This window comes from Fundulus heteroclitus, unplaced genomic scaffold, assembly GCF_011125445.2.
Source record: "Fundulus heteroclitus isolate FHET01 unplaced genomic scaffold, MU-UCD_Fhet_4.1 scaffold_72, whole genome shotgun sequence".
Classification (NCBI taxonomy): domain Eukaryota; kingdom Metazoa; phylum Chordata; class Actinopteri; order Cyprinodontiformes; family Fundulidae; genus Fundulus; species Fundulus heteroclitus.
The window spans coordinates 243,170-265,948 of NW_023397165.1; the positions used below are offsets into that span (position 1 = coordinate 243,170).

The 22,779-nt window shown below is 42.7% G+C and overlaps 1 protein-coding gene across 3 annotated transcripts in view; it reads right to left on the reverse strand.

Moving 5' to 3' along the window:
• The window catches only part of srrm3 (serine/arginine repetitive matrix 3), an 86,382-nt gene that overhangs the window by 11,141 nt on the left and 52,462 nt on the right, over positions 1-22,779 (reverse strand). For all 3 annotated transcript variants that reach the window (XR_002428290.2, XM_036134033.1, XM_012865033.3), the window contains exons 3-9: positions 20,808-20,909; positions 19,897-19,977; positions 19,490-19,558; positions 10,402-10,437; positions 10,137-10,187; positions 8,137-8,244; positions 6,083-6,245 (exon numbers count right to left, since the gene is read on the reverse strand). Coding sequence is in view for 2 of the 3 variants with exons in the window: in XM_036134033.1 (XP_035989926.1) it covers positions 6,083-6,245; positions 8,137-8,244; positions 10,137-10,187; positions 10,402-10,437; positions 19,490-19,558; positions 19,897-19,977; positions 20,808-20,909 (610 nt within the window). In the remaining variant the exon portion in view is untranslated. The remainder of the gene's footprint in view (positions 1-6,082; positions 6,246-8,136; positions 8,245-10,136; positions 10,188-10,401; positions 10,438-19,489; positions 19,559-19,896; positions 19,978-20,807; positions 20,910-22,779) is intronic.

Below are 22,779 nucleotides of genomic sequence, written 5' to 3' on the forward strand. Positions count from 1 at the left end.
ATTGGGGCCCTCGTGTGGCTAGAAGGTGTAAAACACCCAACTTTTTGACCTTTTGAATCACAACCAGCTCCTTTTGTCCAGGATTGTGTGCACAGTCAAGGGCCTTAACTTCAGTTGTGGTGTTTACAGCTTACGAACATTATGCCAACCAGATAAACAGTGTGTTTTTTTGGTAATATGTACGGAGAGAGAAAAAAAAACACTAAGGAAAGGCAAATCTACTCGCATGTGTCCTGTAGCATTACATTGGTTATGTTGTGTTTGATCCAGATTATGGACTGTATGTTCTCTGCAACCATGTGGAAAAGGAGCTCTAAAAGCTTTTATATATTGGTTCTATTATAGCTTTGGTTTTTGTTTTAAATTGGCATTAACAACCCAAATCCCTCTTTAAATTGGCATTAACAACCCAAATCCCTCAGCCCCGCTGAGTCAATACTTTGTAGTCACCTTCTTATGCTGCAGTTACTGCTGAAAATCTTTTAGGGACATGTCACCAGCTTTTCACATCTAGACACTGGTATTTTTGTCCATTCGACTTTAAAAAAATAGCTCCAGCTCATTCATCTGTGGTCAGCTTTAAAGTCTAGACTTTGACTAGGCCATTCTATCACATGAATTTGCTTTGATCAGTTCTGGCAGTATTTGCACAGTCACTGGCTGACCTGTCAGTTTAGACAGCTGGCCATGATTAGTTAAGTTTGCATTTGTGGCCCTATTACGGCTTCATTTTACAAATGCCACAATAAAGACTGCTGTGTGAGATGTTGGAATATTGCTAGATAACCTAACTCGGCTTTAGACTTCTCACAGCTTTCTCCATGACCCGTCTGCTGTGTTCCTTGGTCTCCACGATCCTGTTTGTTCTCTGATGATCCGTAACAAACCTCTGAGACCAGAAACAGAACATGCAGATCTATTCAGAGATTTATTCTGACAGTGACTGGTTGCATTGGATTTTATTGAGGGGTATTAGAATAAAAAAGTCATGTCTTATTTTTTATATTCTTATTTATAAATTATTTTTCCTACCTCCTGAGAACAGCACTTTCTGTTGTCTTATCAGACAAAATCCAGATAAAATGCATTAATGTTGCCATGCATTGAGTTGTAAGGTGACCATATGGGACAAAAATGTCATAACAATGCTGTTGCAGTACACTGGCCGGTAAAACTGAGACGATTTAGCCACCGGGATTCAGGCTCTTCATAAAGGGAAGCTTTTAGGAGGAGGACTGGTTGGTTAGTTAGGTAGAGGTAGCTCTGTTTATCTGTTTACCAGCTGTCACTCCAAGTTGCTCTGGGTGATTTCTGCCTCCTACATGTTGGAGAGATGGACCTACTGCAGGAACACAAACTGTGATAGCAGAGAACCAGAGAATACCACGACTTCAGCAGTAAAAAACAAACATTGGTTAGCTGGAGAATCTGCCCCACATGGCCATCCTCCTGAGCCCTGTTTCAGTCAGACACTGTAGCGCTTCAACTCTTTTAGCTTTCGGCTGTGTTATATAGTGGCAGCATCCACTTTATCTTTTAAAGATGCTGCCGGAAGAATACCGGCAATTAGTATGCTCCTCTTTTACCGCACCGCCAGATGCAAATCCAAATCCTTGGAGATTTTCAGTCTGCTTGGACACATGAATTAGAAAGAAATGCCAGCGGGCCGAGATCTGCCGCTTTCGGAGATGTACACACTGAAATGGTTAAGTGTTACAGTAAAGAGGAGCATGTGTTTAATGCCCTGGTGGTTGTTGGTAGGAGTTGGATGGCTGGAAGAGAAGAGCATCTATCTCTGAGCAGAGCATGTGGTTGAGAAGAAAGACAGCTGTATTGACAAGAAGAAACTATGACACATACCCAGTTAACCTACTTGATCCAGTTCCAAAGCATATGAGCGCTTTTTACATAGACAAGACAGAAAGATTTGGGCATTTATTCACGGGCAAATATCATGTCAACCAATAAGGAGGGAGGGAAAAAAATAGCAATGAATGAATTAAGCAGAGGGAGGAAAAGGGAAATACGGGGATCAGATGAGACCTTGTAGACACATGCAAGCTGGAGTAGAAAAAGGGGATTTCAGTTCTCAGGAGGAAGTGTTTACTGTGTGTGCAGCCATGTTTGGAGACATATTCATCAAAGAAGGTGTATTTCACAGTCAGTTGCTGCTAGATCCCCCTGTGATTGATGCCTTTTAAATTCATTCCAACATCGTCTGGGACCTTATGGTAGCCCTAATGATCCATTTACAGGAGGGAAGTTGTTTTCAGAAAAGAACAAGCGTATAGAGCTCATTGCAGGAATTGTCCTTGAGGTAGAAATAGTCACGTTCCAGAAGAAATCAAGGACTGGGTGTCTGATACATGACTCTAAAGCTTTACACATAATATAAACACAAATGGTTTAGTTATTTTAAGGTGGTGTCACACAACTGTTGTATTTACTGTGTCATACTTGAATAGAAAAGCTACAGCGGCCTGAAAATGTATTTGCCCCCTTGCAGATTTGTGCATTTTCATCATGAAACTTCTAGTCCTGTTTGTGGGTTGATGTACTTCAGCAATGTAGGAAGCTTTCCATGCACAAACTCCATGAAACCCTTGAGAATGTCCTAGTAGAATGCAGCATTCACAGTTTATTCATTTACAGCAAATCATCTAAATCCTACGGCAGTAAAGCAGCCCCAGGCCATCCTCCTACCCCCAACCATGTATGACTGTTCATATTGGGTTCTTTTTCTAAAAGAGCTAGTATCTTGGGATTGGTTTATGGGCTCATTATACTTTCTTGATCTTTAAACAAAATTCTCATATGGTCTTCATAGCACTAGTGATATAACTTTGCATTTAAGATAATTTTGACTATTATCGAGTGCAACACAGCGCTGGACATTGTTAATCCCCCCCCCCCCCATTTGTTTATAATTAATTGCCCCCCCCCCCAACATGAAAATAATAATAATAATCTGTCTGTGTTGTCTTTCCTATCCAATTCAACTAAAATGTGTGAGAGTATGAGTCATTAGCTGTGGTTACAATCTGATACTACACATCATGCTTAGCTTACAGGTTTCTGGCTGAATAAAATCTGGGGGAGATGTGTTAACATGGTCACCAGCAAAAGACTAAGTGAGACAAGAGTGTCAGCTGCTCTGTAGCAGAACACTGCTTTATTATGATAGGGCTTACTATACAAGCCCCACAGTGGGTTACCGGTACTTCTCTCCATCTCCCCCCGTCCTTATTCTCCGTCACAGCGACACTCGGCACACCCTCCTTACTCTTCATGAACTGCATATTTGATCGGACATGTACCTAGGCTTGAACTCTGAAAAACCTTACCCTGAATTTCTGATCAATGCAGTAATGATCAATGCAGGATGAAAAATGTTTTGCATGTCATTAGTCATTATTCACTTACGGTTGTTTCTTATGTGTAAAATGTAGAGATAGCTGCAATTATAAATCAATGATTGACGGTTTGTGTCTCATTAGCTCAGCCACACATATTGCTGTACAATCTCTGGCTAATAAACACCTTATTTTGTGTGTACCAAAAGTTATTAGACATTAAAGTAGTGGCTTGCACTGCCTATTTTAGTCAGCCAGGTTACTGAGCAGATCCCATCGGTTTAACATCTTTTCCAGCTAGAACATGATTAAGTTGAGTGTGGTGTTATTCCCAGATGCCTAAAAAACATGAAATACAGCGCCTTGCAAAGAAATAAACCCCCCACTTGGCTTTTGTTTAGGTTTTGCTGCTTTACAAACTGAAATAAAAATGGATTGCACCATTTTCTTTACAGAACATGCCTACAACTTTGAAGATGGATATAATTTTTATTGTGAAGCAAACAATAAATAGTAAACAAATTGACAGAAGACTTTAGCATGCATAACTGTTCTTGGGGTGATGGGATGTTTTGGCTTTCACAAGACATGGGTGACTGGCTCAGTGGGAAGAGTAGTCATCTTGTGATCTGAAAGTTGTGGGTTCAATTCCAGCTTCCTCCTGCCAAATATCGATATGCCCCTTAGCAAGGCATCCCATGTCTCTTACTGTTCTGCATATAGGTGTACAAGTGATTGAGTAAATGTGGAGCTAGTGTGAAGTGCTTTGAGTAGTTGATATGACTGAAACATTTAGTTAAATTGATTTAGTTGAACATGGCATTTTTCTTGGTGGCCAAAAACGCTGAATTCCTCTGAATTCCTCTAAACATTTGGGGAGTCAGTTAGGTGCCTTTTGGTAAACCCAAAGGGTGCCACTTTTCCATAAAGCTCTGCTCTATGGAGTGTACAGCTTACTACGGTCCTGTGGACAGATCATCCAGTCCCTGTTGTGGAGCTCTGCAGCTCCTCCGGGGTTACCTTTGGTCTCTCTGATAATGCCCTTCTGGCCTGGTCTGTGAATTCTGGTGGGCGGCCCTCTCAAGGCAGGTTTACTATGGTACCATTGTGCTTTCTATTTGAAGATGATGAATCTGACGGTGCTCTGGGGGAACAACAAAGATTTGGATATTGTTTTTTTTATACCCCCACCGTGACTTGTAATTCTGAACAACTTTGTCCCTGACTTGTTTGGAGAGTGCCTTGGTGTTCTTGGTATGATACCTCTGGCGTATTGGTGCTGCAGCCTCTGGGGCCTTTCAGAAAATGTGTGTTTATAGTGACAGGTCATGTGACACTTGGAATTCACTTCATTTGATTGATTATGTGGCTTTTGAAGGTAACTGGTTGCACCAGAACCTTTAGGGACTTCATAGCTAGGGGATGAATATTTATGCATGTATGTATTATTCTAATATCACTTCACTAACTTAGACTATTATGTATCTATTTATAGATTCATAACATAAAACAGATCACAAAACATTTAAATTACAGGATGGAATGTAGCAAAATTGGTAAAAAGCCAAGGGGTGTGAATACTTTTGCAAGTTACTGTATATTATTATCTTTCCCAGGTCAGATGGATACTACAAAAATTGGTCTAGTCTCCTTTACTAGTAACTTGAAATCTTGAAACAAAGAAATAAAAGCTGTGTAACCTAGACAAGCTTGCCCATCAGAGGGTCCTTTGTTCAGTTTAATGATTATTCATCAAAAATATTCATCTTTGGATTAGTAACCTGTTTTTATTCAGTTTTTCCCCCATGTTGCACCAGAGTCAAAAACACTAACTAGAACCTGGCTGTTGTGTTACTACACTATGATATGGTGAAAGGAAAATATGATCGAACAGCCAGGCCACGACTGAAATTATTTATTTATTGGAGACAAATATGTAAAATATGTTATTAGAAATTCAAACCTGATTGCACAGTAGCTTTGGAAGTTTGGAAAACATAAATAAAACAAATTAAATCAATTACAAATAGTTTAAAGTAATTACCCTTTCATTCTACTTTAATTCAAAATTTCTGCAGCACCTCTTTTGGAAACAGCTTAGTAACTTTAGCTATTAAAATATGACACAGCAAATGTAAAATAAAAATACTTGCCATTTATTTCCACCCAATATTTTTAACATGGCAACTGCCTGATGTAGAATTTTCTTTCAGTAATTAATTTAGTACAATTTATATGTGTGTAAATGTACTATCCAAGGTGTTGTATGCTAATGTGCTGAGGAAAAGCAGAGGGATACTGTCTCTTTGCTCCCTTTCTGTGTCACTGGCAGAACAACAACATATAAGCTAAAAAAAAACAACAACTATCAAACAGAAAAAAATAAGAAAAGAATAAAAACCAACAACATGATGGCAGAGGAGTGAAAGAAACAGAGCCAGAAACGAAGCAGCAGGGGCAGCAAGTTTCACACAGGACAAGGGCTTTCTACATGTCAATAATGGTGCTGTTAATATTCTTCAGAGCTCGGTTACATCCCAGAATAACCTGAGAAAAGATCACAACTAAATCTCAATAACCCTGCATGTAGTTGACGAGCGTTGGATGTAATCCAACACGGGAAAGCAAGTTAAAAGCTTTGCAGAGACTGTGATAAAGACCCACTGAAGGTGTGGTGGGTGAGTGGGGGGGTTGGGGTGGGTGGGGTGAAAGTAGAGGAGATTACATACATCATTCCCTTTCTCGTTGTCGGCGTGTGTGAATCTGGCCGCCTTGCCGTTGCGGCTCCGTCGGGTGTGGTCCCCGTTGTGCCACTTGGCAGGATTGTTTGGAGCCAGGGGCGGCGATGTGGCCGACGCTTTCTGTCCGTCTGTCTTGTGCTTGGAATTCAGTCTGCAAGAGCACACACACAAAATATAGACTGGTGTATTGACAGGGAGAACCAAAAGCTATTACATTAAAGGAGCAATAAGCAATAATGACACTAAGTGTTTCAAATCGAAACAACACATGCACAACTGAGAACAGCCTATGTCGTTTCCTCCACGGTCCCTTGCTAATTTGAAACCTCACTGAATTGGCTAAGGAACCAGGAAGTGAACACGGGCTACACTCTAAATGGAAGTAGTTCTGCACCATACCTCTAATTTTGAAAGGAGAAAAATTTGACTAAGATATTGTTGTTGGAGAGGACCGATTGTTTATAGGAGACGTTACATCCCTCCTGGGTGACAAATGAGAATGATTTTGGTTTATTTTACAGTAAATTTCTTATATATTTCTTTTTAATTAGTTTTTCTGCTTCACAGGATGGAGTTTTTTTTTTTTTTACTCCAAACTGTTAGGGGTTCGGAGTCCAAACAAAGAAATACAAATAAAAAAAGATGAGTTTAGAAGGTGCTAAGTACTTTTGAAATAATATCTTCATCATATTTTCATTTTTGCATCGAGAACCAGATATCAACAATAGTTATTTCACAGGGCCATATGGTGAAGCACATACTTTACCAGAGCAAGGTGTAGAGGGTTTCTGAAAACAGTGTGAACAGGCGGGGTGAGAAAACATGTTTCCGAAATACACCACACAAGAGGTGATATGATTTGTCCAAATGAGGTACAGAGATTTAAAATGTGCTAAACCGAACAGTGTAGATAATGGAACTCTAATAAATGAACGCTGTCCTGTCTGTGCGTGCAGGTCTGGTGCATTGAAGGTGTCGTCTGTTCTGGACAGGAGCTGACCAAGAGTCAGAGTCATGACAGAGCAGGGACAATGCGCAACAGCTGTAAAACCCCAGCAAAACCAAGGGCTCTGTTTTCATTCATTATGTGAAAATAACAGGATGCAGTGATGGTCCACACTATATTTCAAGTAACGCGACACTGAGTACACAAAGATGGGACGTTTCTTAACAAGGGTGCAAAGATTCTGGTGGCAAAGACAATGGTTGTTGACCAGAAACTCTGGTCAAGCAGAAAGTGCTGATGGAATATTTGTGCGGATGTTTCTGGAACATCACAGAATAATTTAATTCAACTTAGTCGCATTTATGAGGAATTCAGCCACATAACCCTGTATAAGCTTAATTATGTAGCTTAACCGTCACAGTATATTAGAAATAAAGGAGGATAAATGGAGAATTTATAGAACTCAGCGTCAGCACACAGACACTAAAGATCTTAACTGTTAGATAATTTAAGTTACCCCAACAGCAGTGTCTAATCTCAGTAATGCTTTTCATTTAACTTCTTTGGAAGTTTTACTTTGGGTCTTGACTTTACAGGCCGATCTTAGGTTAGAAAAAACCTGTACAAATAGCTATGAACAACCTTGGTCAGGGAACAAATATGCATTGTTGGACACAAGTATACAGAAGCAAGACTCAGAGGACAAGATATTTTAAAGGAACTTTTGAGTTTGAATTCAGAACCAGAGAAAAAAAACAAAAAACCCCGAGATGAAGACAGTTTTATTTGGAGTACGGTCAAAGAAGAGAGTGAAGCAGTCAATGCTTCACAACATGGGCTGATTTACAATGTGACAGAAAATGCATAGGATTTCATCCAACAGGAGTGAAGAGTGAGATATCTAAACCATTTAAAGGGCATTATCAGAAGACATGTTGAGGAGCCCCATTTGTATACTAATCTTTCCCCTGAGAGCAAAGAACAAATGAGAAAGAGAGGGAGAGAGACTGATGGTCACCAGGGCAACTGTCCAGCCATCAGACCAATTTCAGTGTGGGAGCAAACTGAGCTTGCACATGCGTGTAAAACAGCCTACCTGGAGGGAGATTTGGAGGTGCTCCTGGTGGAGGACAGGGAGGCGCTTCGTGAGCTGCAGCAGCTGCCCTGATGCTGCGAACTCCTGCTGGGGGTCTCACCAGGGGACCTGATGGATGACAGCAGATGGACAAACACACCACACACGCACAGAGATGCAAACATGCAAAGCAACATGTATGCACACATCATGGAGACACACACAACAAAGCATACTCAGTCATCGAACTCATACTTTGTGAAAGTTTTCACGCAGAGCTCAACATGTCCAATCTTGTTTTAATCAATGGATGGAATCAAAAGATTTGAAGCCGCACTTTATATTTGCTCATTCTCTGAGTCTCAGCTTTTAATTATAAGTGCAAAGTACCAATATAAATTTATGAGAGCTCTCTCTGCAACTACACCTGCATGTCTTTTGGGGTATTACTCTACACATCTGCTGACACCTCAAATCTTTGCTGCTTGTGCTTTGCAAAAGAAAACTTCAAGCTCAGTCAGAGTAGATGAATAGCGACATGGCAAACATTCTCAGTCGTCCATTCTAATACACGGATATGCTCTTAAGGTCTAAAGTCTTTATGAGCCTCTAACAGATTTCCTTCCAGGATTGCTCTGTATTTAGCTATATCCTGCTTTTAATCAACCTTCACCAGATTCCCTGTCCATGCTGAAGGAAAGCTTTCCCACAGCATGATTCAGTCACCACCCTGTTCCAACATGGCGATGGTGTGTTCAGAGTGATGGGCAGCAACATTTTCTGCAACACATAACTTTTTCCACCCACAAGCAAAACTTTGAGTTTTGGTCTCAATTGACCAGAGCACGCTGTTCTATATGTAGGCTGTGGTCTCCACATGGCTTGTGGCAAACTGCAAAAGGGATTTATTTATGGCTTTCTTCTTGCTACTCTTCTACAACGGTCAGATTTGTGGAATGTGTGAATACTAGTCGCCATATTGACATATTCTCCTACCTGAGTCAGGGCTCTCTACAGCTCCTCTAGAGTTAACATGGCCTTTTGATGTTCTCTTTGTCTGGCTCATCAGTTTAGGTGGATGACCATGTCTTGGTAGGTTTGAAATTATAATAATATAATTTAACTTTATTTATCTCACAATGGGCTGCACAGTGGTGCAGTGGGTAGCACTGTTGCCCAGCAGCAAGAAGGTTCTGGGTTCAAATCCAACCCTGGGTCTTTCTGCGTGAAGTTTACATGTTCTCTCTGTGCATGCATAGGTTCTCTCCAGGTACTCTGGTTTCCTCCCACAATCCAAAAACATGACTTTTAGGTTAATTGGCTTCTCTAAATTCTCCTTAGGTGTGAGTGTGTGCATGAATGGTTGTTTGTCTCTATGTTGCCATGCGACAGACTGGCGACCTGTCCAGGGTGTACTCCACCTCTCGCCCGGTGAATGTTGGAGATAGGCACCACCAACCCCCACGACCCCATGAGGGATTAAGCGGGTCAGAAAATGGATGGATGGATGGATGATTTCACAATGGAGAAATTCACTTCTGTATCTTAACCCATCCCTTTGGGGAACAATGCTGCCACTTTGCAGTCAGGAGTAAAGGGTCTTGCTCAGGGAGCAAGAGTGCAGGCTGTGGGGATCAAACTGGGTACTTGCAACCTTCTCAGAGCGCAAGCGCACTGCTCTAACCACTAGGCCACCACTCCCCCAAGTGGTGGTTCTGGGATATTGGTTTATAGCATAAACTTCTTTTAAACTTTTCCTCGACTTATCTGACCAGGTTCCTTAGTCTTCATGATTGTTTTCAGATGGAGACGCTGTCAAATCCCTTCCTCTGAACACGTGACAAAGCACTAAATCACAGTTTCATGCATCTTATGTCTTTCCGATTCTTTGTACCATTCAGATTATGTGCTCTATTTATTAGTCATTGTATTTCTGTGCCTATTTTTGTGCTTGAGTTCAGAATATAAAAACGAGGAAGAAAAAAAGGTGTTCTGTGAATGAATTCCTCTATGTTGCTCACCTCTTCTTCTGTTTGTTCTTATCTTTGTGTTTGTTCTTCTGGCTGCCTGGTCTGGAACAAAAGTCGGACAGAAGGTAAGTAAGCCAACATGGATTATAAGCAATATATCACTCACTCTAATTATCATCTAAACAAACCGTAACGAACAGGCAGGAACGTGCACACAGGTGATGAGAGAAATCTCATCTGAAGAAGACTATGTTGATGAATGCTAATAAAACATACTGACAAGGTGGCCGAGTGGTGTTAGATATGGGATAGTTACCTGTATCTTCTCTTTTTTCTCGAGACAGATGCCGACCTGTGAAAAAAGCAAAATTCTTATTTTAAATTGGAATAATAGTACAATGTGACACAGACGCATGAAGTCACTGTCACACACCAGGCCTGGGTGCAGGGCCCGGGTTCTCTCTCTCTCTCTCTTCTCTGCAGGGTGTGACGGGGGGCAGGTGCTTCTCATCACAGCTAATTAGAGCCTTTCTTAAGGAGCAGAGACCAGGAGGAGGGCGTCAGTTCTTTCTTGCTTCCAGCGTGAACCATTCGCCTACGCCACAGAAACCTCAAGCCTGGAACCCTAGGGCAACTGAATGTTCCCTGATCGTCTGGCAGTGCTAGTTCTCCTCCTAGAGCTCACCTGCCTGTCCACCCTCCCAAGCCATCTGCACAAGAGAGAGAGCATCTCTGGATTTTCACCCGGACCCAGAACATCACCCCTCCTGGTTCTTGGCAAGCCTCTGACTCAGTGAGTTTAGCGACCTCCACATTCTCATCAGCCACAGGCTGTTTTCCCTCACCTCTCCAAGCAGACCAGAAGACTGTCAAACCAGACACCACCAACACCTGAGATCCTGCACTTTAAACAATAAACCAGATTCAACTGAACTGTTTTGTCTCAGTGGTTGCCCTGATTCTGAGCCGTTCTTTTCTACCATGACAGCCACAGATTCCAGGTGTTTCGGGGCTTTGTGTTAAAAACAACAAATGTGACAGTGATTTATGTGACAGATCAATACAGAGTAGTGCTTAGTTGTGAAATGGAAGGAAAGGTATGCATAGTTGTCAAGTGGTTTTACCAAAAATAAAATAAATAAATAAAAAGTTTAGTGGACATTTTGTTCAGCCCTTTTTAATCCTGAAAGTCACCCAATTAGTAAACAGAGTCAACCTACAGTGTATGTCATTCAATTTCAGGATAAATCCAGCTTCTTTGTGAAGGTCTTGTTTGTTAGAGAACATCTGTGAACAACCAGCATCCCAAAGACCAAGGAACACAGCAGACAGGTCAGGCATACGGTTGTGGAGACGCTTAAAGCACGGGCGGTTAATGAAACAATATCCCAAGGTTTGACCATCTCACATACACGGTAGCTCTGTTCGATCCACCGTCTATAAATGTAGAGCATGACACAACAAGACAAGACAAGATATGGTTATCCACCTAAACTGGGCAGGCTGGGTGAAGACCGCATTAATCAAAGAAGAAGGCAAGAGGCCCCTATTAACTCTGGAGGAGCTGCACAAATCCACATCCCTTTGAGAATATGTCAACCCAACAGCTGGTAATTGTGCACTTCTCTAATCTGGTCGTTGTGGTAGAGTGACAAAAACAAAGCAACTGTTTTTTTTTTTTTTTTTTAAAAAGCCAAGAAGTCCAGTTTGTAGTTTGCAGGAGTGACCATGTGGAAGAATGCGCACTTGTCAGCTTAGGCCAAGACTGAAGTTTTTGGCCTACGTGCAAACGCTGGTTGAGGCGGAAAACACCCTCCCCACAGTGAAAACAGGGTGCTGGCAGCATCATGCTGTGGGGATGTTTTCCTTCAGCAGGGACTTAAATCTGTAATTGCAGATGAAAAAGTGGTAAGTGTGGACTCAGTAGGCTGAATACAAATGCATGCCACACTTTGCAGATTTTTAGATCTGAACAAACAGTGAACACTTTCCTTCCACTAATTTGTGTCTGCCTATAACTTAAAATTGTAATTAAAAAGGTATAAAAGCTTAAAACATGCATATGGTACGTATTTTTGAAAGGGCCTTCAAGTACATGTGGTACCAAACAAACATCAGCCTTCACATTTGGACAGCTCAGTATAAATGGAGACGTTTATTCAGGAATGAAATTATCTTATTACAGAGTATTTTTCTTGCAGACAAAGACAGGATGCATCCATGTGTTTGGTGTGGGAAGTCAGAGGACACGTAGATGTGAGATGTTTCGGGTGAGCTCTCTCACGGCACCTGTCGGCAGGTGCTGCAGTTCACTCCTTCACATCTATGCCACAGTCAGGTGTCAAGTGTTATTTTTAAAAAAAGGGTTTTACTTTAATGTCCTCTGCATTAAGTTTTACAGTTCATCCTCATATCAGCATCACCTTCATTGTAGTTACCATGGTGATTATTGGGGCTGGTCTGCCTGGGAGCCTTTTTTTCCCTACCGCATGTCACCCTGCTCACCTCCGCCACGCAGCAGGCAGTGGGAGGGAGCACCAGGATTCAGAGTGTTGACTTGCTGAAAGGTCAGTAATAAAGCTGTCACAGAAACATGTGGCTGTTATGAAACTCTGCAGCCCGGGTTTCCTCATTAGAAGAAATCAGGTGGGGACCGTCACAAATGAGCACTTTCTTCCTTCTCTCTCACAAATACTTTGTTGAAACACTGTAGAAAGTAAAGGGCTGCAGCTTCTACTTATAGGAGCTACAAGTTAAAACACAGCTGGATTCCCCCAGGACAGGACACACCGATCCCCTCCTCATGTATATCTGAAGGAGAAGCCTCAGAACAGGGTGCCTTTTTTTTGGGGGGGGGGGGGGGGCACCAGGCAACATTCCCCGGCTTGGCTTGTCCAATACATTATTCATACATAAACATTACCTGCAATGCAGAGCATCCTTGGAGCTAGGACGAAAGGGAAGAGTGGTAATGAGGACAACAGGGGTGCGTCTGGGATGAGCATGGATAGATGAGAGATGGGAAAGCACAGCGGAGGAGCTCAGCAATTTGTGGAAAGGCTCATTTTTCTTGTGTTGTGCACCCCCGGAATAGGCTGGGTTATTAGAGCAGCACATTTAGTCCTGCTCCCCCCGAGTCAGGCAGGGAATGAAGTCGAGTGGACTGAAGCTGTTATGATGTCCCAAGGCATTGCACAAGTTGTTCTTGATGAGCTCTTGCTCTTCTTCTGCTTCTTCTTACCCTCGGTTTCTGTCCCTTAATGTCTTTACAAACACCTCCACTATCCTTCTTCCTGCCAGTCATCCTCTTTTTTTTATATTCATCTTCTTTCTGTGAGCTATTGCCTTTCTTTCCACAAGCTTCTTAACCCTTCTTAAACCTTTTCAGCTTTTGTCTTTCCTTTCTTCTATCATTGTTATCTTCACAATTCTTGTCTGTAAATAGTTTACAATTACCCCCCTCCCCTTTTTTCTAGTACATTCAGGCTGTGAGAGAGCAAGACTTTCAGCAGGTAACAGGAAGGCTGTCTGTATTACACCACAGATTTCAACCTGTCAGGGTTCTCTGTTTTGGTCCGTGCTCTAACTCTGCTACACAGGTGGCCCTAGTTGTCTGGGGGGCGTGGCCCACACCTGCGGCTCGTTGGGAGCGGCTTCCACTGGATACTTAGGGAGAGCTCAGACAAATGGAAGACGCCAGCCTTAACCCAGTCGTGGTACGCTGTGGCCTCTGACCTGATCTTGAAACCTGTGCCTGTGAGTCTTTTTCCGTATCATGTTTTTTGACTAATATTTAGTCTCCTGTTTTTTCGTAGTTTTGTGCTTGGATTTACTCACCCGCCTTGACGTCTTGCTCGAAGAACCAGCACCTTAAGAATCCCCGACGCTTAGATGTTGCTCTGGCATTCCCCTCAGACTCCCTTGGTTTTACCAATTCGGGCCTGAGACCCCTTCCCTGGATTCCGCTGGTTCACCTGTACTCTGGTCATCCCGTCTGTCCCTCCTGTCCGTTGTGGTGCGCTCCGGATCCCTCGCCAGCTTACCATCTGTCCGCCCTCCAGCTGCTAGCCACCTACATCTACTGAGAGCTACGGTCACAGAGTCCCCTCATCATTACTCTCCCTGGATAGGTTAGCCCAACTAAATGGTAAGCGGCGCAGCTTCTGGAATTTACCTCTGGTTCGATCACTCGTAACGTTTCTCCTCTTTCTTTCCGCAGTACTCCTGCACTGACGTTCAGACCTCGACTGATCCCACAAGCAATGTCAATCTCTGTAGCCTGAAACTTTAATAAACATCTTAAAATATTACCTGCTTTCCGTCTGAATCTGCATGTGAGCTAAACACTTAAAAACCATGACAGAAGAAGGCTCTGGCCAACAAAGCCCAGCAGATTCTTTCGGTCGGCAGTTAGCCGCACAACAGGAACAATTACAGACGCTTGGTTTGGCACTTAATTTGACGCACGAACAACTCAAGCTAGTCGCCACTCAGCTCAGCCAGCTGACGGCGTCCATCTCTTCTGCGTCTGCTCAGCCTGTCACTCAGACTTCTGACACTCCACCCCCCGCTGCTCCGACATCTGAAAACTCCGGTCAGACTCCGCTCTCCAAGAGCTCGTCTGCTGCTCCTGAGAAGTTCTCAGGAGAGAGTGGAGATTGTGGGGGATTCCTTTTTCAGTGTAATCTCATTTTCAATCGTTCCCCCTGAACCTTCCCCTCTGACCAAGCTAAGATTACATTTGTTTTACGACTTTTAATGGGTAGAGCTCTTAGATGGGCAGAGGCTCATTTTTCGGACTTTCAATCGTTCGGGTGCACATTCCGGGAATTCATCAGTGAATTTAACAGTGTTCTCTGCCGAATTAGATCCAGTATAGTTGTCTCGCTCTCCTTAAAGCAGCATGGGCGACGCGTATCTGATTTTTCTGTGGAGTTTCGCACCTTCGCCGCAGCTGCTGGCTGGCAGGCCAAGCCATTAAAGGCAGTCTTTTTCCAGGCTCTAGATGAGAACTTAAAGGACGAACTAGCTCAACTTGAGGAACCCAACACTTTTGAGGGTCTGGTTGCGTTAGCCATCCGGTTGGATGCTAGGTTACGTAGCCGGAACCGAGGCCGGTCTGATAGACCCATACGGTCTGCGGGCCCACCGGTACAGGGAACCACCTTTCAGTGGCCATTAGTTATGCTGCCTTCGCCCCCTGAACCCATGCAGATAGGCCGTGTTCACTTAACGCCCGAAGTACGTCAACAACGGGTTTCCGACAATCAGTGCCTTTATTGTGGCGGTGAAGGCCATTTTGTGGAGTTTGTCCAGTGCGACCAAAAGACCGGGTCCGTCGTCTGTAGCGGGGAGGACAACGGACTGGTGTGTTATTTCGTCCCCCAAGGCTTGTGTTAATCTGTCTCGTTTTTGGCTACCAGTTACTTTGATTTTTGGTCAGGGCAGTTTTGATGTCTCTGCTCTAGTCGATTTGGGGTCTGACTTTTATTTTGATCGACCAAGGTTTGGTTAATCAGCTCCGTATTCGGAGCGTGTCGCTGTCCGCACCTCTCCAGGTTTCAGCTCTAGATGGGGAGAAAATAACCCTTATTACTCATCAAACTGAACCCCTAGAACTTATCGTGTCTGGTAACCACCAAGAACAGCTTTCGTTTTTTATTTTTCCGGTCAATCACTCCCCTGTGGTCTTAGGTTTGGCCTGGTTAACTGTTCACAACCCTGAATTTAAGTGGGCCGAATCTCAGCTCGAGTCTTGGTCACTTGCTTGCCACTCTTGGTGTTTACACTCCGCTCGTCCAACCTCACATTCCCTTAGTTCTGCCCCTGAACCGGAGGGGGATATCGACTTGACCCAAGTGCCTGAACAATATCACGATCTTCGTTTGGTTTTTAGCAAAAGTCGGGCGTGCTCTCTTCCTCCGCACCGCCCATATGACTGCGCTATTGATCTGCTACCTGGAGCTCCGCTGCCCTCCAGCTGCCTCTACAACATCTCGAGGTCTGCACGTCAGGCGCACGAGAAATACATAGGTGAGTCTCTTGTGGCGGGATGAATTTGCCCTTCCTCCTCTCCCTTAGGTGCGGGTTTCTTTTTTGTTGGAAAGAAAGATGGATCCCTCCGGCCTTGTATCGATTACAAGGGCTAAATCAGATTACAGTTAAGAATAAATACCTGCTTCCCCTTTTGTCTTCAGCTTTAGAACCTGTACAGAATGCCGTCATTTTTACTAAACTTGACTTGCGTAATGCTTATCATTTGGTTCGGGTGAGACAGGGAGATGAATGTAAAACGGCTTTTAAGAGCCCACTGGGACATTTTTAATATCTCGTGATGCCTTTTGGCTTATGTAATGCGCCGTCCGTTTTTCAAGCCTTCATTAATGATGTCCTAAGGGACTTTTTGAATGACTTTGTTTGTCTATTTAGACGACATCTTGATCTACGCTAGCAACCCCGATCAGCACCAACAACATGTCCGTTTAGTTCTCCAACGTCTTTTAGAGAACAGCTTATTTGTGAAGGCTGAGAAGTGCAAGTTCCATCGTACCACAGTCTCGGTCTGATTTTAGAGGGTGGTCGTGTGCGATCTGATCCTGAAAAGATAAAAGCAGTTGTGGAATGGCCAACCCCAGACTCCAGGAAGCAACTCCAGAGGTTTCTGGGGTTTGCCAATTTCTACAGGCGCTTCATCAAGAACTACAGTCAGATAGCTTCCCCTCTGCACATGTTAACATCCACTAAAGTTCTGTTTGTCTGGAGTCCTGAGGCCACCTTAAGACCAGGTTTTCACAGGCTCCCATTCTGGTTCACCCCGATCCAACTAAACAATTCACCCTCGAAATAGATGCGTCAGATACAGGCGTAGGTGCAGTGTTATGCCAACATTCAGACTCTGACAGTAAATTTCACCCATGTGCTTTTTTTTCTTGCCGGCTGTCTCCAGCCGAGCGCAATTATGACGTTGGGGACCGTGTACTGCTTGCCATCGAGTTGGCACTAGAGAAGTGGCGACATTGGTTAGAGGGATCCGAGCAGCCCATAATCATTTGGACCGACCACAAGAACCCCTCTTACCTGCAGTCAGCCAGATGCCTGAACCCCCGTCAAGCCCGCTGGTCCCTGTTCTTTTCCCGATTCAATCTCACCATAGCCTATCGACCTGGCTCAAGAAATATCAAGCCTGATGCTCTGTCTCGACAATTCGCTCCCCAGGAACAGGAAAAGGAACCGGCACCCATTCTTCCCCTCTCATGCACAGTAGGGGCTTTACGTTGGGAGCTAGCGGACTCTGTTTTGGTCCATGCTCTAACTCTGCTCCACAGGTGGCTCTAGTTGTCTGGGGTATGCATGGCCCACACCTGCGGTTCGTTGGGAGCAGTTTCCACTGGATACTTAAGGAGAGCTCAGACAGATGGTCATCTCGTCTGTCCCTCCTGTCCGTTGTGGTGCGCTCCTGATCCCTCGCCAGCTTACTATCTGTCCGCCCTCCAGCTGCTATCCACCTACAATCTACCGAGAGCTGCGGTCACAGAGTCTCCTCGTCATTACTCTCCCCGGATAGGTTAGCCCTACTAAATGGTAAGCGGCGCAGCTTCTGGAATTTACCTCTGGTTCGATCACTCGTAACGTTTCTCCTCTTTCTTTCCGCAGTACTCCTGCACTGACGTTCAGACCTTGACTGATCCCACAAGCAGTGTCGATCTCTGTAGCCTGAACCTTTAATAAACATCTTAAAACTTAAACACAACTTTTGTCTCATATGGAGCATGTTGGATTTAGAAAGATCATCAGAAATATGTTACACAAGATTGATCTTAAATCAACATCAAAACATTTCTAAAGCTGTAGATCAAAAAATTAGCTTCTAATCTTTCTATTGTCCTACTTTTCCTTCCCACCCCCCTCTTTTTTTATTGTCCTATCTCTGACCTCTTTCTATGATATTGACCCTTCTAACGAGGAAACAATTTGCTCTTCAACTCTCTTTAGTTTCTTTCTTCATCTTATAGCCTTGACGTTTGTTTCCTCTCTTATTTTTCATCCGTCCAAAATCTGTTAATGTCTCTGCCTTCCCCCTTCTTTACCCTTGTCTTCTGCAGTATTTAATAATTTAGTGCCGCAAGTTGAACACTGATATGAAATATAAGATGGAAAGTCAAAGCAAGAAAAGAGAATCATTTATATCTGTCTGTGAAAAGAATACATTTTTCTGAGAAGGGAAACCTAAGTTTTTAAAATACTGGACCGATTTTCAAAATCTGAGAGACACCACACGTAACGTTAAAACATTGTAGATAAAACAGGTTTGCTCATACATTGTGTGGTAGCCAGCCAGGAAGCATAAGACACCACACAGATTTCACTCAGGATCATTCAGATGTCAGACAGGAGATCTTACGCAACCTTTTAAGATTAAACCTGAGTTCATGGTAATAAACATGGACGAGGGAGAACAATGCAGATAGTTTGTGGACAAATTTTAACAGAGAAAGAACATAAACAGAAAAGGTGCCGATTAAAGGCGTGGAGAGAGCACAAACAGGGGCTCTACATTTGTTGCACTATGATATGGAGGTGAGCTGTTTTGTTGTTCTCTGGGTTCGATTTCTGATTGGCTACACGTGACATTCAACTGGCTGCCTTCTCATTTGTCCTTGGGGAAAACGGCGCACAGTAGAATATCAGGGCAAGACAATCCAATATGTTAAATATCCCTGATTTGAGGTCAGAGCTTTCCCGATGTTCAACCGAGGGGACCTGATCAGTCTTAACACATCACACACGGCAGGATGTTCTCTTAAGATTATCTTAAGAGATACCTGATACTTGCCGGAAGGTAAGTATCGGTGAAGATCGGGGCAAAAATCAGGATGATTATCCTAGCATGTGAATCAGCCTTTGGTTTCTGTCGGTTTTTGTTGAATACATTTAATTTATAAAAATTTCATTATGGTTTCCTTTTATTCGTTATGATCCTTGAGCTAAACCATAAGAAACTGGTGTCCGAAATGTATATGTACCTAACATTGAATGTGAGTCGCCCTGGGGTTTATTTCCCTGATGAGCCTATGATTTGTTAGATCTTGGCTTAGGGACAATTGCAAATGAAAGGAATTCAACTTGTGGGAAAAAACAAACAGAAAAAAATGCATTTATTTAACAGAAACCATCAGAAAAACCTTAAACTTTACAAGGAGAAAGGAGAGGAAAAACTTCCAGGAATAGGTCCTTGGTGAAACTATCCAGCACCCCTTGGTTCCAATCAATGCTAGTAACCCCCAGAGAACTTAGACACAAATACAGGCTCAGGAAGGAGACCTGATGCCGTAGGACCTTAAAAACTCAGAGTTTCTTGTTTGTGCTGAGTTATGACTGGTGACAATCTGCCAGTACACACTCACCTGTCTCGCTTGTGCTTCTTCCCACTCTTCTTCTTCTTCTCCCGGCGAGTGGGTGAGGAACTGCCAAACCTGTTGACGAAGAGAGGAGAAGGGAGGCGAGCATGACATCTGAGCCTCAAAGTGCTGCTAAATTCCTCTCCCACTGAGTTCTCCTCTCTTTTCTTTTAGCTGACCTTGTCAAAGGAAAATGGGAATTGAGTGTATATTGGGCCCATCAGTCCCCCACCCCACCCCCACTGTTGTGATATCTGATAAATAATTTGGAATATTCATAGAAAAATCATTTGGATTTTATTTCACTAAACCGCAGAGGCTAATTGCACTATGAGTAATTATTTTGTCAGTGGGCCTAGAAGAGAAAAGGAAGAGGGAAGCCTCTTTGAGAGAAGCTGCTTCCATGCACTCACTGACTCCTTCGACGGCCAGACTTCTTCTTCTTCCTTTTCTTCGGACGAGGGGACGGAGAGCTTGTCGATTTCCTTTTTGTTCTGAATTTGGCCAGAGAAAGACGGAAAAGGAGGGAGAGTCAGGCAGTGCAAAATCCTTTTCAAGCGATTGTTACTATCAGATTTAGTTTTCTCTACTAAATTATGGCTATCTGGTGTCGTGTCGGTGCCTTGGCAAGTACATAAGTGTAAATTTTCCCATTTCCTCAGACCACTGAGCCAAATTTCAATAACAATACAACACAAAAAAACACCAAATCGCTTAAAATAAACTAGACTCAATCTTTTCAGTGTGGAGATACATGCGGCCTGATAGTGGTTACCATTGTGAATCAGACAGGCCTCCTCTTTTCCTGTTTTTAAATCTCTTTTAAAAACACACTTTTATTTCCTTGCTTTTAATACACTGTGATCCTGTCATGTATGGCATTTTGAAACACTCTTGCCGTGAACCTGTTTTTTAGCTTTTGATGTTGTGTGTGTATGTTTTTAGGCAAGGCAAGGCAAATTTATTTGTATAACACATTTCCGTACAGAGACAATGCAAAGTGCTTTACATGATTAAAATATAGGAAAATAAAACAGAATAAAAGCAAGTAGGAATAAAATGTAGAAACAAAATAGAACATGGGAAAATAGAAACTAAAAGCAAACATTAAAAACAGTTGGACAGTTTTAACTGTCATTTTTAACCTTTATTGTTTTAATGTATAGCATTTTGGTCACCCATGTGGTTTTTAAAATGTGCTTCAGAAATAAACAGAGTATTGATAGATACTCTGTTTTGTTATTCGATTATATACAAAGAAACACTCAGAAATCTTTTGTCGGTACAGTTTAATTCATCAAGGAAGGTGGACTGTTTATCCCACCTGTTGTCACAGTGATAATCCTGCTCATAGTCTCCATCTTGGTAGCCAACAGCTTCTGGGTCCTCTTCGTAGTCGTCAGGCTGATAATGGAAGTGGTTCACCCTGAAAGAACACGAGTCAAGGATCAGGACTCCAAGTGAGCTTTGTCGTAAAAATAAAAAAAAGAGAACATTTTAACTTCCTGCTGCAGTTTTCTGTGTCCATGGCAACTGCACACACAACAGAAGTGGGTGGAAACAACAGAAAAGCTAATTTTACAGAGTGACTCACATCGTTATCAGTGGAGTGCAGACTGAATGATAAAGAAAAAAAAAACAAAAAAAACGCAGCAACATACCAACTGTGATAATCCCCGCAGGAATCAACATGATACTAGCAGACGAAGTACACTATATTTATCGTGCCATATTGCTCATTACTTCTGCTATAAAAAGTTTTGTATATTTAGCTGGGAGAACCAGATAATGCCTGCAGGCTGTGGTGTGCACGCTTGCTCCCCTGGTGCCTTGGATTTTTAACACTAATGTTAAAGATACATGAAAAAGCATAGCATAGTTTCAAAGTGTGAAAACCACAAGTGACATCTTAATGTTTATACAGTAGGGAAATGTTTGCAAAGTAAGTGCAACTATTTACACACAAGTCCGCATCCTGAGTGGAGTCGCATGGAAACAAAGTGTACTATGTTATTTTGTTAAAGCCCCAGCTAATTACCCACAGCTCAAAAATACAAACTGAATTTCATCCTAATTTATTAAATAATTTCTTTTAAATTCAATGCCTAAGAGATATGTGTGAAATCACTGAAATATAGTGCCTTAACAATTTACTTACACCCTCATTTTGTTGCCTACATTGGTGATGGAGAGCAAATAATGTACATCAACCTGATCAAACCATCCTCATTAAAACATGGTGGGGGCAGCATCATGCTGTAGGGATTTCTGGTTAGGAAGGTTGGATGGAGCTAAATACAAGGACAGTCCTGGAAGACAACCTGTTAGAGACTGCAAAGGACTTCAGGCTAAATACACAGCCAGTTACAAAGGAAAGCCTTAGTTTAAACCCTTTCTGTGTTTGAAGGGTCCTGTCAAATTCCAGACGTTCATCCGATAAAGGATCTGTTGAAAACTTTTCTTCACAGGCGCTTTCCATCCAGTCTGACTGAGCTTAAGCTATTTTCCAAAGAGGAATAGATACAAAGAGTAGTATCAAAGCTGGGAGAAACGTATCCTAAATGGTCTGGCTGTAACTGCAGGGAAGGGCTGTTCAACAAAGTATCATCTAAAGGATGCAGGTAAACAAATGCACTGCTCACTTCTCAGATTATTAGCAAAATCTTTGGAAAACATTATATAATGCAAAGAAATACGCAGACATTCTTGTTTGTGAACAGGGGCAAGGGTGTGACTAGTTCTGTAAGACGCGCAATAAGACAGACACATCAATGACCTGTTAAGGTTGCTAGAAAGCAGCCTGGCCAGCCAGACTCGATTTCGCTTTTGATTTGCAATACAGCGCACTTCAGCCGTATCGAAGAGAGGCAAAAGTTAGTCTGGCTGGCCAGTGTCGCTAAAAAGATGCTCCTAACCTAGATAATGTACTAATGTATTTTCTTTCACTGCGAATGACGTTTTATTAGGACATTTCTAATTTTTCCTGACCCCGATTTGAGAACAATGCTCTCAGATTTATGGCTCCGTCTGTGGGATTAAAATCTTCCAACTCTTCTGACACACTGCATTATATTTACTGACCGATGGCTGCAGACTCTTTCCTAATCCTCCCTACCTCAATACCCCTGTTTCCCCATTAATACCCCCGTGAAACTGACCCAACCTGACCTTACCATGTCATTACAAGCATAAAAACAAAATCACCCATCTCTCCTACCCTGTATTGTCACAATTCAATTAGAAACATCATAATCCCCTCCTTTAATATGGACATGTATTATGTGGCTGGAAATGCA